The 12,716-nt window shown below is 42.2% G+C and overlaps 1 protein-coding gene across 1 annotated transcript in view; it reads right to left on the reverse strand.

Annotated features, from left to right (window-relative positions):
- MND1 (meiotic nuclear divisions 1) overlaps nucleotides 1-7,235 on the reverse strand; it is a 41,117-nt gene extending 33,882 nt beyond the window's left edge. Inside the window, exons 1-3 of the mRNA XM_074821418.1 lie at nucleotides 7,175-7,235; nucleotides 6,287-6,344; nucleotides 4,357-4,505 (exon numbers count right to left, since the gene is read on the reverse strand). Of these exons, the coding sequence (XP_074677519.1) occupies nucleotides 4,357-4,505; nucleotides 6,287-6,344; nucleotides 7,175-7,198 (231 nt within the window). The 5' untranslated portion in view covers nucleotides 7,199-7,235. The remainder of the gene's footprint in view (nucleotides 1-4,356; nucleotides 4,506-6,286; nucleotides 6,345-7,174) is intronic.
- Between the last annotated feature and the right edge of the window lie 5,481 nt (nucleotides 7,236-12,716).

Genomic DNA, 12,716 nt, shown 5'->3' on the forward strand with positions numbered 1-12,716 from the left:
TTCAAAACTTCAGAATCTGACTGCCAGGAAAATACTGATAAAGAATAAAACCACATTCTTTCAGCTTTTCTTATGGAAGGAAAAAAAACCCTAGTGCTCTCAGTAAAGCTTCCACAGGTCTCTCGACAAAGGTGAAGTTCCATTAAAAATTTCTCCATTTATGAACCTTGTTAAAACAATACTTCTCAATCCCCTTGCTTTACTTTCACCATCTCATAGCTGTACTGATGCAACTATAAACCCACCTAACCAAAATACAACTTCCAACATCTTTTACTTTTTCAGTGGTCCAGTTCACAGCTGATAAGCATGAGGTGAACAATAAGCAACTGGCAGAAAGCATAAACCTTTAAGAGCAGCCATGCCACTGCAAAACAAACCAATACAAAATACAGAGGGACCTACTTAGCAATTTTTACTCTGTGAGCTATCGCAGAAAAAAATTGCAACAGATTGTACACAAACTAAAGATATTCACTGTCTTTGCTTTTCAGAAAAACAGGACAAAGTCTGAACAGTAAGCCTGGGTTAGAGAGCAGCACCAAGATCCTAATCGTAACCAGATCAGCACAAGATTTGCCATATATGTCAGTTTAGAGGTTAGCTCCCCTCACCAAACACCTACTCCCGCAAAAGCAAGCTAAAAAATGGGGGTAGGGAGAAAAGCTATGTCAAAAGAAACTTTATTTCAAGCATTGTTCTCAGTTGCCATATCTCTGCACAAGGGCATCACACTGATGATGCAATAAATAATTCCTGAAAAAAATCTAGGGTATACACAACCGCTGTGAGGTGCAACTTGAAACATCCAGACAGAACTGGCTTGGTCTTCATTACAAATACCGAGTCAGACTTCTGTGCTACTGAGTCTCTAAATTGGGATGTGGCTCAATAATCACTAAAAATCTGAAACAAAAAATTTCTTTCAAGAACAGTTCCTAAACCAGTCTCCCCACAATCACAAGCTCTGTAAGGGGCAGAGAACTACGAGCAATTTGGCTAAAATATTATGAAGTAGCATTGCATGCAGGCAAAAGGTCTTGTAGCAGGCCCAACTTGTCAAACATAAGCCGCAGCGCTACAAATTAATAAGGGAATTTGCATCTTGGAGAAGCTTGTTCTGCTCCTCCATGTTATTTTCAAATGTATCAGTTCAGCATTTAGGATCACCCCTTTCCCTTCACTACTTACCCATGCCCTCAGCAAACAAAGATATTGCCTCCTGGTAAAAAGCCTTAATTGCAGCGTGAACTGAATTGCTAGATTTTTAAACTTGTGCTTTACATAAGGTGGCTTAGTTCCAGCTTTTAACTGCTGAAGAAAGACCAACTCATGTAGTTAACAAGTGATCTGGACAAGAGACAGGAAGAAAACATGTCTCTCAGCATGCCACAAGCTCTATACAGGAATGATCAAAGACAGGCACCGTGCAACAGGAACAGTACAATAGCTTACTTTTTTCCTCTGCTTTGCATGTTCTGACAAGAAGTTTTGTGATACTCGATGACTGGATTTAGAAACCCTTAAGAAAATCTGTATGTGTTCACATCAAGAAGAATACAAACACTAAAACAGCTAACTTGGACTCACAGACAGAATCTGTTATCATCTTGTAGAAATGTCCAGAGCACTATTCATTGAAAATGCCACCTTTCCACTGTGTCAACGGAGAAGTTATTTTCAGCTAGTGAAAAATGTTTTTCCCTGAAATGCTGAAACATTTCCATTCTCATCAGAAAAGCAAGGCAATGAGTATGAGTATTTTTAAGGACTCATAACATGGTCCAAAAAAAGCTCTTTTATATCAGTAAGCCCATATGTTAGGAGCAGGACTTGGTTTGCAAATAAGGATCCGGTAACAAAACTATTTCTTCAACTGGAATAGTTTTATATTGCAAAACTGTTTATATCAGCATAGTTTATTTCCTACACAGAAATAACCATAAAATAACATTGCAATACAATAAATGCATGCCTATTATAATTCCATAATAATAGATGGGTTTATGTTTAATAATGTAACAGTACATTTAAAGCAGTACAGCATATGTTTGTAGATGACCCCTGGATACATACGGTGGAGCACATTAGGCAGATTCTGCAAGACATTCCAAGGAAGATATTCATCAGGGTATACCAGAGACCTGCTGGCAGTTAAAATTCATGATGGGACTGGGCCCAAGGGCAAAGACAACAAATATCAACTCCTTCATTCAACTACTTGGCTAGAAAATGCAGCATGAGCAAAAATAGAAAGTATCCAATAGCAAACCATTTGCATTCAACAAGACAGTGGCAGCAGGGTGTCTGGTGAACAAAGCAGGAGTTTTGGCATGTGTTTGTCCAATTGCTCAGCTGGCATTTATGTTCTGGCAGAGTAAGTAGCCCAGTCTAAACTCTGGTGAATATACTAATAAGTTGAGTAACTTTACTAGGAAACTCAGTTCCAAGTCAGTGCAGAGTTAAACTGATCTGTTTCAAACAAATGGAACTTCACTGGAGTAGGAATCAGTGCATTGTTACTACCAGTCAATAAAAAGGAACTTAAGCTCAGTGATGCCAGACTAAGTCCATGCCTGAAAATGGTACAAGCATATCTAGATAAATCGGGGAAGTTTTTAATGTCCGGACTCATTTGAGTTGTGAAAACAAAAGCAGTAAAGAAGACAAAATTATCAGTGGGACAACTTAATAATAACCAAGTCTTGGTACATACAAGGTACAGTTTGTATCCATGATACTAACGGTCGCCTGAGATGCTGAGAAAGTTACTCAAAACATAGAGCAAGTCAATGGCAGAACCTGAAATACAAGTTGATCATTCTGATGACCCATGCAGTACCACAAGAGCCATCTCAAGTGGCACTCTCCAACTCATCCGAAGTACCTGCCTGAAAGGTTGTCAAATACACAGTTCCAGTTACTGATGGGAAGGACTGCAGTACTTCCTCCTTACTGCCACAGAGACCTGAATGCATCACTGGCTCATAAAAACGACATGAGTTAGCGAATAAGGAGAAAGGAAGTGAAAGTTCTAGCAGGTCTTACTCTTAATTTTGAAAACTGCAGCAACCAGATTGAGCATGCGACAGAGTACAAGTACTCTCTCCTCCCTCTGCCAGATCCACCCAAGCAGACACACAACATGCCTTTGGATAGCCATCTAGAGCACCCAGGCCAGTAATGAAAACGTTCAGGACAAAGGGAAATGATCTTATGTTGGTTAAAACAGAATGGTGGACTGGACTCTTTCAGTTTAGTAATGACTAAGATTTACAAGCAATGACAGCATAGCAAGGGATAACTGACAAGGTTACCTCTCAGCTGGTCAAGCTACACTATGCATAAACAAGAATTTCAACTGCATTGACCAGGCTATTTAATCTGCTTTGGTGAACAGTCTTCAGATTCACAAACTGCTTTTTCAATTCAAGCTGGGGAAAAAAAGCGTATTTTTATACAATTTATTTGGAGCTTTAAAGAAGTAGCTGAAGTTGACAATGCTGTACATAAGATGGCAATGATGATACCAGAGCTAGGCCTGAAGAAAATAATGTCTGTAAAAACATTCAGATGCTACCAATAATTTTGTATTAATTCAAATGATTCTTTAATGAATGGACATAATGCTAAATAAGCACGGGAAAAGTTGGCAGTGTTGTGGTTCAGTAAGACTATAAAGTTACTTTATTGATCTTGTTGTCATGTACTCCAGTTGCAAATAAACTGGTGAACAGATACTTTCCCACTTCAATTAAAAGAAGCAAGAAAGACAGTCCCTAAAAAGTGGGAAAGAACCAGATCAGCAGAACAGCAGTGTTGCAACAAAAGATGCCTTGCTCTTCTGCAGAAGATCATGACCAGCTCTTCTCTCCTAATAAAAGTGCAATATGGGATTACACAAGCGCTCACAAATTAAGCTACTGATAAAAGCAGAGAGGAAAGCACAACGGCCATAAGTAGAAACCATTGCCACATTTACTCGGGTTATGCATTTCAGTCCTCTCACAGCTTTTAGATCATTACCACATGATGGCCTACATCATAAAAAAGACACATAAAAGCATATGCTGGCTAAATATTTAAAGTCCTTAAATGATGTTTTGCATCATGCTTTCAGCAGCAAGTAGACAAAAAGTCTTCTCAAGCTCCAACAAGAACCTCCCAAACTTTTCTGATGTGATAGCAAGATAATGAGAATGTCATACCATGCGTGCCAAATGATTCCTATAGTAAAATCTCTGTGTGTGTGTGCACACACGTGAGAGCACATGATACGAACAAGAATGACAAAGGGCTATAAGAAAACAGTAAACCCATTCAGGTAAACAAGTACTCTCCTTAAAAGAGACTTACCTGAGACTCTAATTCTTCCAACTTACGCTTCCTGGCATGAAGAGCTTTACTTGGGAAAGCCCAGAAATAATTGGAAGTTCCAATTCTATCAGTGTCCACCATGCCATCATCAACTAAGCTTTGCAGAATCTCTTTCACTGACATTGAGGCTAATAAAAGCAAAAACATCAAATTAGACCTGTGTAGTATCTAAAGTATGGAGAATTATGAACACCATAAGCCATCATCTACAATCATCTGTATAAATATTTTACTACAGTGTCAGCTAGCTGGAAGATTTCAAGAGGACACTATGCCTGATGCTTCACTTGAAGGGATGAATCTCTTTGAAATCAGCAGTTCATATATAAAGGCTGCTATTCTGTACAGTCTGCTACCAGATGGTTTGTAAAACACCGCTCATGAGTATCATAAAACATACATGCATATTACAGTACAATACCATAACAAACTCATGAGAGGGTACTCAAGAAGTTGTCTTGCAATCCTAATTCTAATATGGATTAATTTATAATTTCTTGATTAGGAGTGTAATTACATTTCACTTTGTAATGCTTATCGAAGTATTTAACAGCAGCAGAGGCATTAAAGCCATCTGTCTACAGACTCAGGAGGGGCAGATTTTACTTTTAATTATATTCAGATCCAATACAGAAAGTCATCTGCAGTCAGAAGGATCCAAAACATTGCTGAACTTAATCATTTTCTAGCAAATGTGTGGTATAATTCACCATTGTAAAAATGGTAACTGTTCAACAAAGCAAAGTGGTTATTATTATCCTCAAGTGTTGCAGATATAAAGACTTTTGAGCTAATTTATGGTTTTCAGTGTCTGACTTTCAATTTCAACTCTAAAGGGGATGCCAGAACAGGAACATCCAATCTTTTGGAAGCTATAGGCTGGATGCCAGTATGGGGGCGTTTCCACAGGCTAGACGTTTTTCTTTTCAGAGTAACCGGGGCTTGGGTTGTGTAACTAAATGCCTTCATATGCAGAAGCAGGATGAATTTGGACTATTCAAAGACGTTAATGGTTTTAGGAACTCTACACTCCAGATTTTTAAATATTAAATTCCACTGCTTGTATTTACTATTTTGCATCGTCTTCCTGCAAATTACAATTAAACACATGCATTGACAAACCAATCAAGACAGCACATCTTTTCAGAAGCCTGCGAGTGTCTCTGTTAGCTGCTGGCATAACCGAAAAACACTGCTTTGCGATATTCACGTGTCTGCAGCTGTTTCAACAGATTCATTTACTCTTGTGGTGCCACAGATATGCTAGTAAAGGACAGTGGCAACTACCCAAACACTATGCTTTGCCCCGCTTTTGTCAATGAACATAGAAGGAAGCAGAATGAAGCAGAAGGAAGCAGAGAACAACTCAACAGCATAAGATAAATCCTCCGGGACCTAATCCTAAACCAGTGGATCTCATCAGGAAGGCTTTCACTGAAGAGACAAACCCCTTCCATGTACAGCTGTCCAGCCATTTCTGGGGGTGAAAAGCTCAACAGAACATTGACCGTGTACATCTGGACTAGCATTTAAGATATCTGTGACATTACAGACATACATTTAAATCCTCTGTTCACTACCTGAGTACACATAAAAACATACACTTGGAAGTCACTGCAAGTCAGGCATCTCAGAGCCTGAGAAAAACCCCATCTCCTGTTTTAGTGGTTAACTTGAGTTATTTCCCATTTTGGCCCTAATGTCTAACACAAGTGACAAACATTAGCCAGCCGAGGTAGGAGTATGCTGTTGATGTCACTTTTAACGCTACAACCCTGCCATTGACCAGGTACTTTTTTTCGTTATTACAATCACAAACCTAAAATTGTAGCCAGGAAAATTTACACTGCATGACCTGTCCCAAAAAATGATTAATGGCTCAAGAGAAATAACTTTTGTAAACACTTACTAATCCCTTTTTCTTTAGGAGCAATCTTCTCTATATCCTTCAACTGGAACACGTCTTTCTGTGCAAAACATAAAAGCCACTTTAGCTCCAAATGACAGCATCATCTAAGCCTGAGTGGTTTTTACACTAAATCAATGCCAACAAAAGCAAGGAGGAAATACACTGCATGTTTATGTCTTGCTAGGGAAACAGGGTGCATATCCCTCAACAGAATTAGAGAATTAAATAAAATTTTAAAAGGACTATTATTGTAACAAGCCCTGTTCTTTGGTGCTCTAAAGTCCACATATTTTGTCTCAAGTTAGACTGCAAACTCCTTAGAGGAGACAGAGTCCAGGTTAGATTGTCAGCACCAGATGCACCACATTGCTCAAGTACTCAAATATCACAATAATTTTTTTAATACGTGAAATATTGTGGATTACGTTTTTTCACTGTTTTGTTTTTCCCACACTTCCAACAGTATTTCACCAATATAACTATAGCTCTGCTTTTGGATCTCCACGTTTCTTCTCCCAGGTCTGCTCTCATTTTTTCTAACACACAAATTTCTTCCTCCTCCCATAAACTGCAGTGAGATACTTCCTAATCTCTTGCTATCCCTCTTATGGTAACAGACTTAAAATGAGAAGATTTCAATAAGGAGCATGTGAAGCATTTAATATCTGCTGTGCATCTTTGTGCCTTGGCTCCACCTGGGGATGAGCCACCTCATCAGAAGCTACATGAACCAAGCTCTGTCCCTGTAATTTATACACACATTGATGACAGAGGGCATCAGAGACATGTGTAGCGGGACATACACAGTTCATCTACACCTACAGTTAAGCTCCTTTTAGGCCCCATTTTCCCACCAATGTAGATGCAAGACAATTACAAGTTACTTACTGTTTCAAAAAAGATCTCCATCATGCGAACTCTCTTCTCCTCAAAGCTCAAGCCTTTTTTCTTGGACTAGAATAGGAAAAAAAAACCCCAAACAAACAAAACCCAACACATTCATCCATTTTAATAATTAACATCTGCTCAGAATTCAAATCTATTTACCTCTAAGTTATATTTGCCATCCTTTAAAATACCTTACCACTAACCCCAGACTTTCAGATAAACTACTTCTTCCCAAAGAATCATTACACCAACCTAATCCACCTGCAATCTACTAAACTGAGGGACCTATATTCTAAATTTGGAGCCAACCTTTCATGCAGCCCAATCCAGCTTAATCCTCAATGTTTCTTCGCATACCAACGGTTCCTTGTTTTACTTTACTAGATTGAAAACACGTATTTATAGCAGTTCTCAGCAACTCACCCAAATGTTTAATAGTCCTTAAAAAGGTAAGAAGGAATATCTTTTGGGTTTTTTGTTTAGAATTGTTTTTTATCTTGTGATACAGAGCCACTAGTGGGAGATGAAAGCCATTTAGACTTTTTTTATGGAGATAAAGCACATTTTGAGGAACTACGTCCTTCTTCAAATTTCCTACCCAACTTTATAATTTCAAAGTCACATTTTAAAAACTGTTCATTTCTTTTCTCTGCAGTTGCGTGACCAAGCAGTGAATAATAGGTATTGAAACAGAAGCGAAAGGCAGAAATTACTACTTGCAAACTGCTACCAGTAATACAAAACTGAGAAATACCCTCCTCTGATCACTTTCAGAGATGCTATTTTGACATGCTTCTTATAAAATTAGGATATAAAATATTTCAGAGAACTGGAGTCTTATTAATAGCATTTAGCACAGTCCTCAACAACCCAAACGCAGTGGCCAGAACATGAATCCGGAATGTTTCCCCTCATCCCATGCTCTGCTTCACAGCTGTGAGACCTTGCACTGCTGTGCGTGGCTACAGGAAACTGAAAAGTGGATAGAAAGAGCAAAATAGGATGTTGGCAGAAAAAGGCCTCCCTTTAAAAAAAAAAAAAATTATTATTGCCCTTGAGTCAATGGAAGCAGGGATTCTAATAACATGGTGCATTAAGAAACACAACATGGGTTTGTTTCCAAGCTCCAACAGAAAGGAATCAATATTTTTTACTTCTTAACTACTACTTTCTTCTTAAATAAATCACACAGTAGGGCAGCACAACATTTAAAGTGTGCATCAAGAACAAAACGGCCAGACTGATTTAGATTTTTAAAAATAAATTGAAAAGCTGGCTCATGCAGCTACAATAACAGACGTGAACAGAAGCAATTCAGTATTGTATTTAACAAAAGCAGTACTAATATTTTTTAAAGTCTCCTCCTTTCTGATTTAGCCAGTGATGCCCTACATCAGTGCTGAACAGAGCTGTCACCTATGATGTCAGTGTGTCACAGGATCAGAACCTGGAGTCAGCATGTGCATGCAAGCAGGAGCATGAACAGAAAAGACTGATCAAACTTCTTTCTCCCTGCCTTCCCAAACAGCGCTAACACCATCAGCAGCCAAGAGGAATAAAAGCCATACGCACACGATGTGAAATTTAAGCAGCGTTTCTGAAAGCATGTGCTTATTAGCTACGTCACTCAGGTGCCAGGTTTCACACCAGCACTCCAACAAACTGAGAAAAGTAACAAACCAATGCGTTTTCTAGGTAAATTTTATTAATTTTCACGTTGATTTCTCTCGTCTACCTCCTCGCCAGGTGTTCCACACCACGAACATAAACCACACGGGCTTTGCGGTCACCCCCGCTAACTGAAGGCAGCCAGGGGCACACGGCGCTGCTCAGCGCGCCGGAGAACTGCGGATTCCTCCAGCTGGCAGCCACTGCCGCAGGCCCGCGGGCAAGAGCGCGGCCCAGCCCGCTCACCCCGGCCCCACTGCGGCTCTGGGCAGGACGAGCGGGCACCGTGCCCCCCTCCAGCCTCAGTGGCGGGGCCTGCTCTTCCAGGCGCCACTTCGGTTTACATCGCCCTTCGGGAAACCAAACGAGGGAGTGGCCCACACCGTGGTAACGCGACACCCGCGGGCCCGGCGCCGCGCGTGCTTCTGGGGAGCAGGAGCCCTGCTGCTGCCCAGCGGCCGCCGCTGGGGACGCGGGCCCAGGGGGCCGTTCCCGCCGCCCTCCCTCAACGGCCGCCGGGGCGGCGGGAAGGCGAGGCGCGGGCCACCGTCACCGCGGCAACGGCCGGCTTGCCCCGCCCCTCCCGCAGCCCCGACCGGCGCCGCCGCCGCCGCCGCCGCGCCCGCCATGCCGGTCCCGCAGCCTCGCTAAGCGCCCGGCCCGGCACGGCACCGCGCACCGGCTCACGTCGCCAGCGGGAGCGGGAGGAAGGCAGGCGGGGGGCCGGCCCCGCCGCGGCCGCCGCTTACCATGTCACCTCCGGCGCGGGCGGGCGGGCGGGCGGCGGGGTTTGATTTCGGCGCCACCGGGAAGGAAGCGGCCGCCTGCGCAGGTCCAGCGCCGCCTACCGCCCGCCCCGCCACCCCCGGCGGGGAGCCGCGGCCGGGCTGGGGCGGTGCTGTGGCTCTCCCAGCCGCGCGGAAGCACACGCGGCCGAATTGCGCCACAGAACCGAATTGAGGGGAAGGAAAAATGCGTAATGTTATGTTCTGGTTTTTATACCGTGTGCAGTCAGCCAAGGAGTAGATCTCTGCATTTTTATAAAGCAGTCTTGGCGTACCAGAAAGCAAGTTGCCACTTTTTTCTCATTTCATGTATTATAATTCTGTTATGTTTTTTGTGTTTGGTTTTTTTTTTCTTTTTTTTTTTTTAAAAAAAACCCCGCTTCTCATAAGCACTCAGACAGGTGAAGCCAGGAAGAAAAACAGCTTTTGTCACCAACTACCTATGAGTTACATGTGGTGCAAGTCACAGAGAATGTGTTAAGATGTAGGGACCATACTTCAGATTTGCATTTGGCATTGCCCAGCCTTTACGGCAAAATGCTCTCAAGTTCTAACTTTGTCGTCATGCATTTCTTGGTACCTATCCATTTTATATTTTGTGTAGAAAGTGCCATTTTCTTGACAGGTGTCATTGCCGTATCTTCAATATATATTTGTTGTATTATTGAAATCAATAAAAATTAACAAAAAGTTTTAAAAATATTTAAAATCCTGCCACCATTGGCTGTAATCATCAGGGGAAAAATACTTGTTGCTGAATCTCTATCTACAGCCATGGGTTTGAAAATGTGTGTGTCACATGCTTTGTGCCTCCAGGTAGCTACACCTCCAAGATGAGGCACTGGGCCTCTGTGCCAGAGCTGCCTGGTCTGTGCCCTGCCTATTCTTTTTTCTCCAAGGCCCAGCAGCAAAGGTAAAACACAAACACATTAATGGTGGTCTAAAACAATGCGTATTGTACAACTAGCCCGTTATAGGAGCAATAAGACGTGGAGAAATAAAACCCTCTCTGCCCGTGGAAGCCAAGGACCTGGGCACATCTGGCGTTGCTTGAAACAGTTGTTCGTTGTGATGACTGTTCCAGTGACTTTAATTACTTACAGTTTGTTTTAATTATTATTTGTGCTGTAAATTAGCTTCCTTCAGCTACAGCAGTTCTGGGACATTGCTTTGTGGTTTAACAGCAGTGGGTTCATATCTGCCGTACTAGTTCTAAAGTTTAAATTCAAGCAAATGGAAACACGCAAGCTGAAATGTTCAGGCGGTCGGGTCCCCATGAAGATTTTCCATGGCCTTTGCAGGGTGCTCCCTTTCCTGAAACCTGAGCTTCTTTTCCACGCAGACCTGGCTGTGATCCTGTTCCTCGTTGTGCACACTGGTGTATTACTGAAAATGAAATGCAATTTAGAATGGATATTATTAATACAAAGCTTAATATTCATACAAAACACAGAGCTTCTTGTTCTTTCATACTTCCTTGTGCATCACATTTTCAACTTGCTAACTTGCATGAAATCTGTTGAGCCGCATCCTTATCTGTTGTGAGGGCTCATGTTCTGTCCCCCCGCTTTTCCCTTCCTCTGTCCAGCCCTCAAAGCGAGTTTGTCCCCACGCTCCCTGTGACAGTTGTTTACCTCCCATCACCCTGACCTCCTCTCCCCCAGTACGTGGGCCCCTTCCTGCTCCTTCACAACCTGAAATATAACCAAGCTCCGCTCCATTTTCTTACCACTGCCAAGCAAATGTTGCTACAACATTTGCAAAGCACCTGTTGTGGCATGGGTTTTCTCCAAGTGACACATGTGAGCGGCAGAGTGGGTGTCAGAGCTGAACATGTCACTGGGAGAAGAGGAAGAGGAAAGGGAGGAAGGGTTTTCAGAGGGACGCTCACTCTGAAGGAGGCTTGGGGCATGTACCTTGGGGCTTCTGTTCAGCATACTCATGAGGCACTAATGCTCCCGTCTCCCTGTCACACCTAAAAGTAGACTGTCAGCAAAAACCCAGGTCTCAGCCCCAGATGGAACTGACATATGTCCGGAGCACACACTTGGAGCCACAGCTGGAAGGCATTTCTGGTTTCAGCGGCTGAACGTGAGCACAGCAACCAAGCCAGCCCGGTGCATATGCCTCCAAAACATTTGGTCACGCTCTCGGGTGATGGTGGGGCGGGAGGCTCAGCAGGTTTTCTCTGCCCATGCCCCCTGGAGATAGCCAGGCTCAGCTGCCCCGAGTGCGCTGGCAACCCTGAAGCCCTTTCATGGCTAAATTTACTCTGTAGTAAGAGATTCCTTAACACCTCCCAAATTTTGCAGTGCCAGATCAAAACTAACTGGTTTGAAAGACCATCGGGTGGAAGAGGTCCCAAACAAAGGGACAATATGCAGGAGTATCTTATGCTTTGTCATGTGATGGTAGTTTGCCATTACTGGATAAAGTGGAACGAACAATGCCTAAAATACCTGAAGGTCTGACATTTTTAATGGGCTTCAGAATGTCTAAATGTGATATTTCACAAAGCTGCTATTCATATACTATTAATATAAAGACAATGAATGGCAATACTATGGAAGGGGGACTCATAACTGTGCCTTTCTGTTAGAAGATTGTTCTCATTTCTCTGATTTTCTTAAGGTTTAGCAGTTTAGGCTGAAATTTTCTATGCTAAGTGTCTGACTGAGATTTTTAAGTACCAGTCAAAACAGTTTTTCACCATTCCCGAGGTGGAGAAAATACATTGCTTTGTCAGTGTTAAAATATGCTTAAACAAGATTAAATTTGTACCCTCCTTCATTTTGCTCCTACAAATCTGTAATTGAATTACATTCATAAACTCTGTTTTGAAAGGACATTAAACTGGCAATGGCAGGCAGGAAGGTTAGGAAGTAGGAGAATGAAAATTGTCCTACTTTAATTTTGTTCCTTTTGTATATACGCACCATAGTGCAGTCTTTAATTCCATTACCTATTTTTTTCACCAGAAGAATTCAAGTTGAATAGCAGAACAATTTCCAGAAAAGTAATAGCAAACCTTCTGAGTCCTGCAGCTACCTCCCAGAACATCTGTATGACCGACAGCAAAAAGATGCTTC

The sequence above is a fragment of the Strix aluco genome, chromosome 4 (assembly GCF_031877795.1).
Source record: "Strix aluco isolate bStrAlu1 chromosome 4, bStrAlu1.hap1, whole genome shotgun sequence".
Classification (NCBI taxonomy): domain Eukaryota; kingdom Metazoa; phylum Chordata; class Aves; order Strigiformes; family Strigidae; genus Strix; species Strix aluco.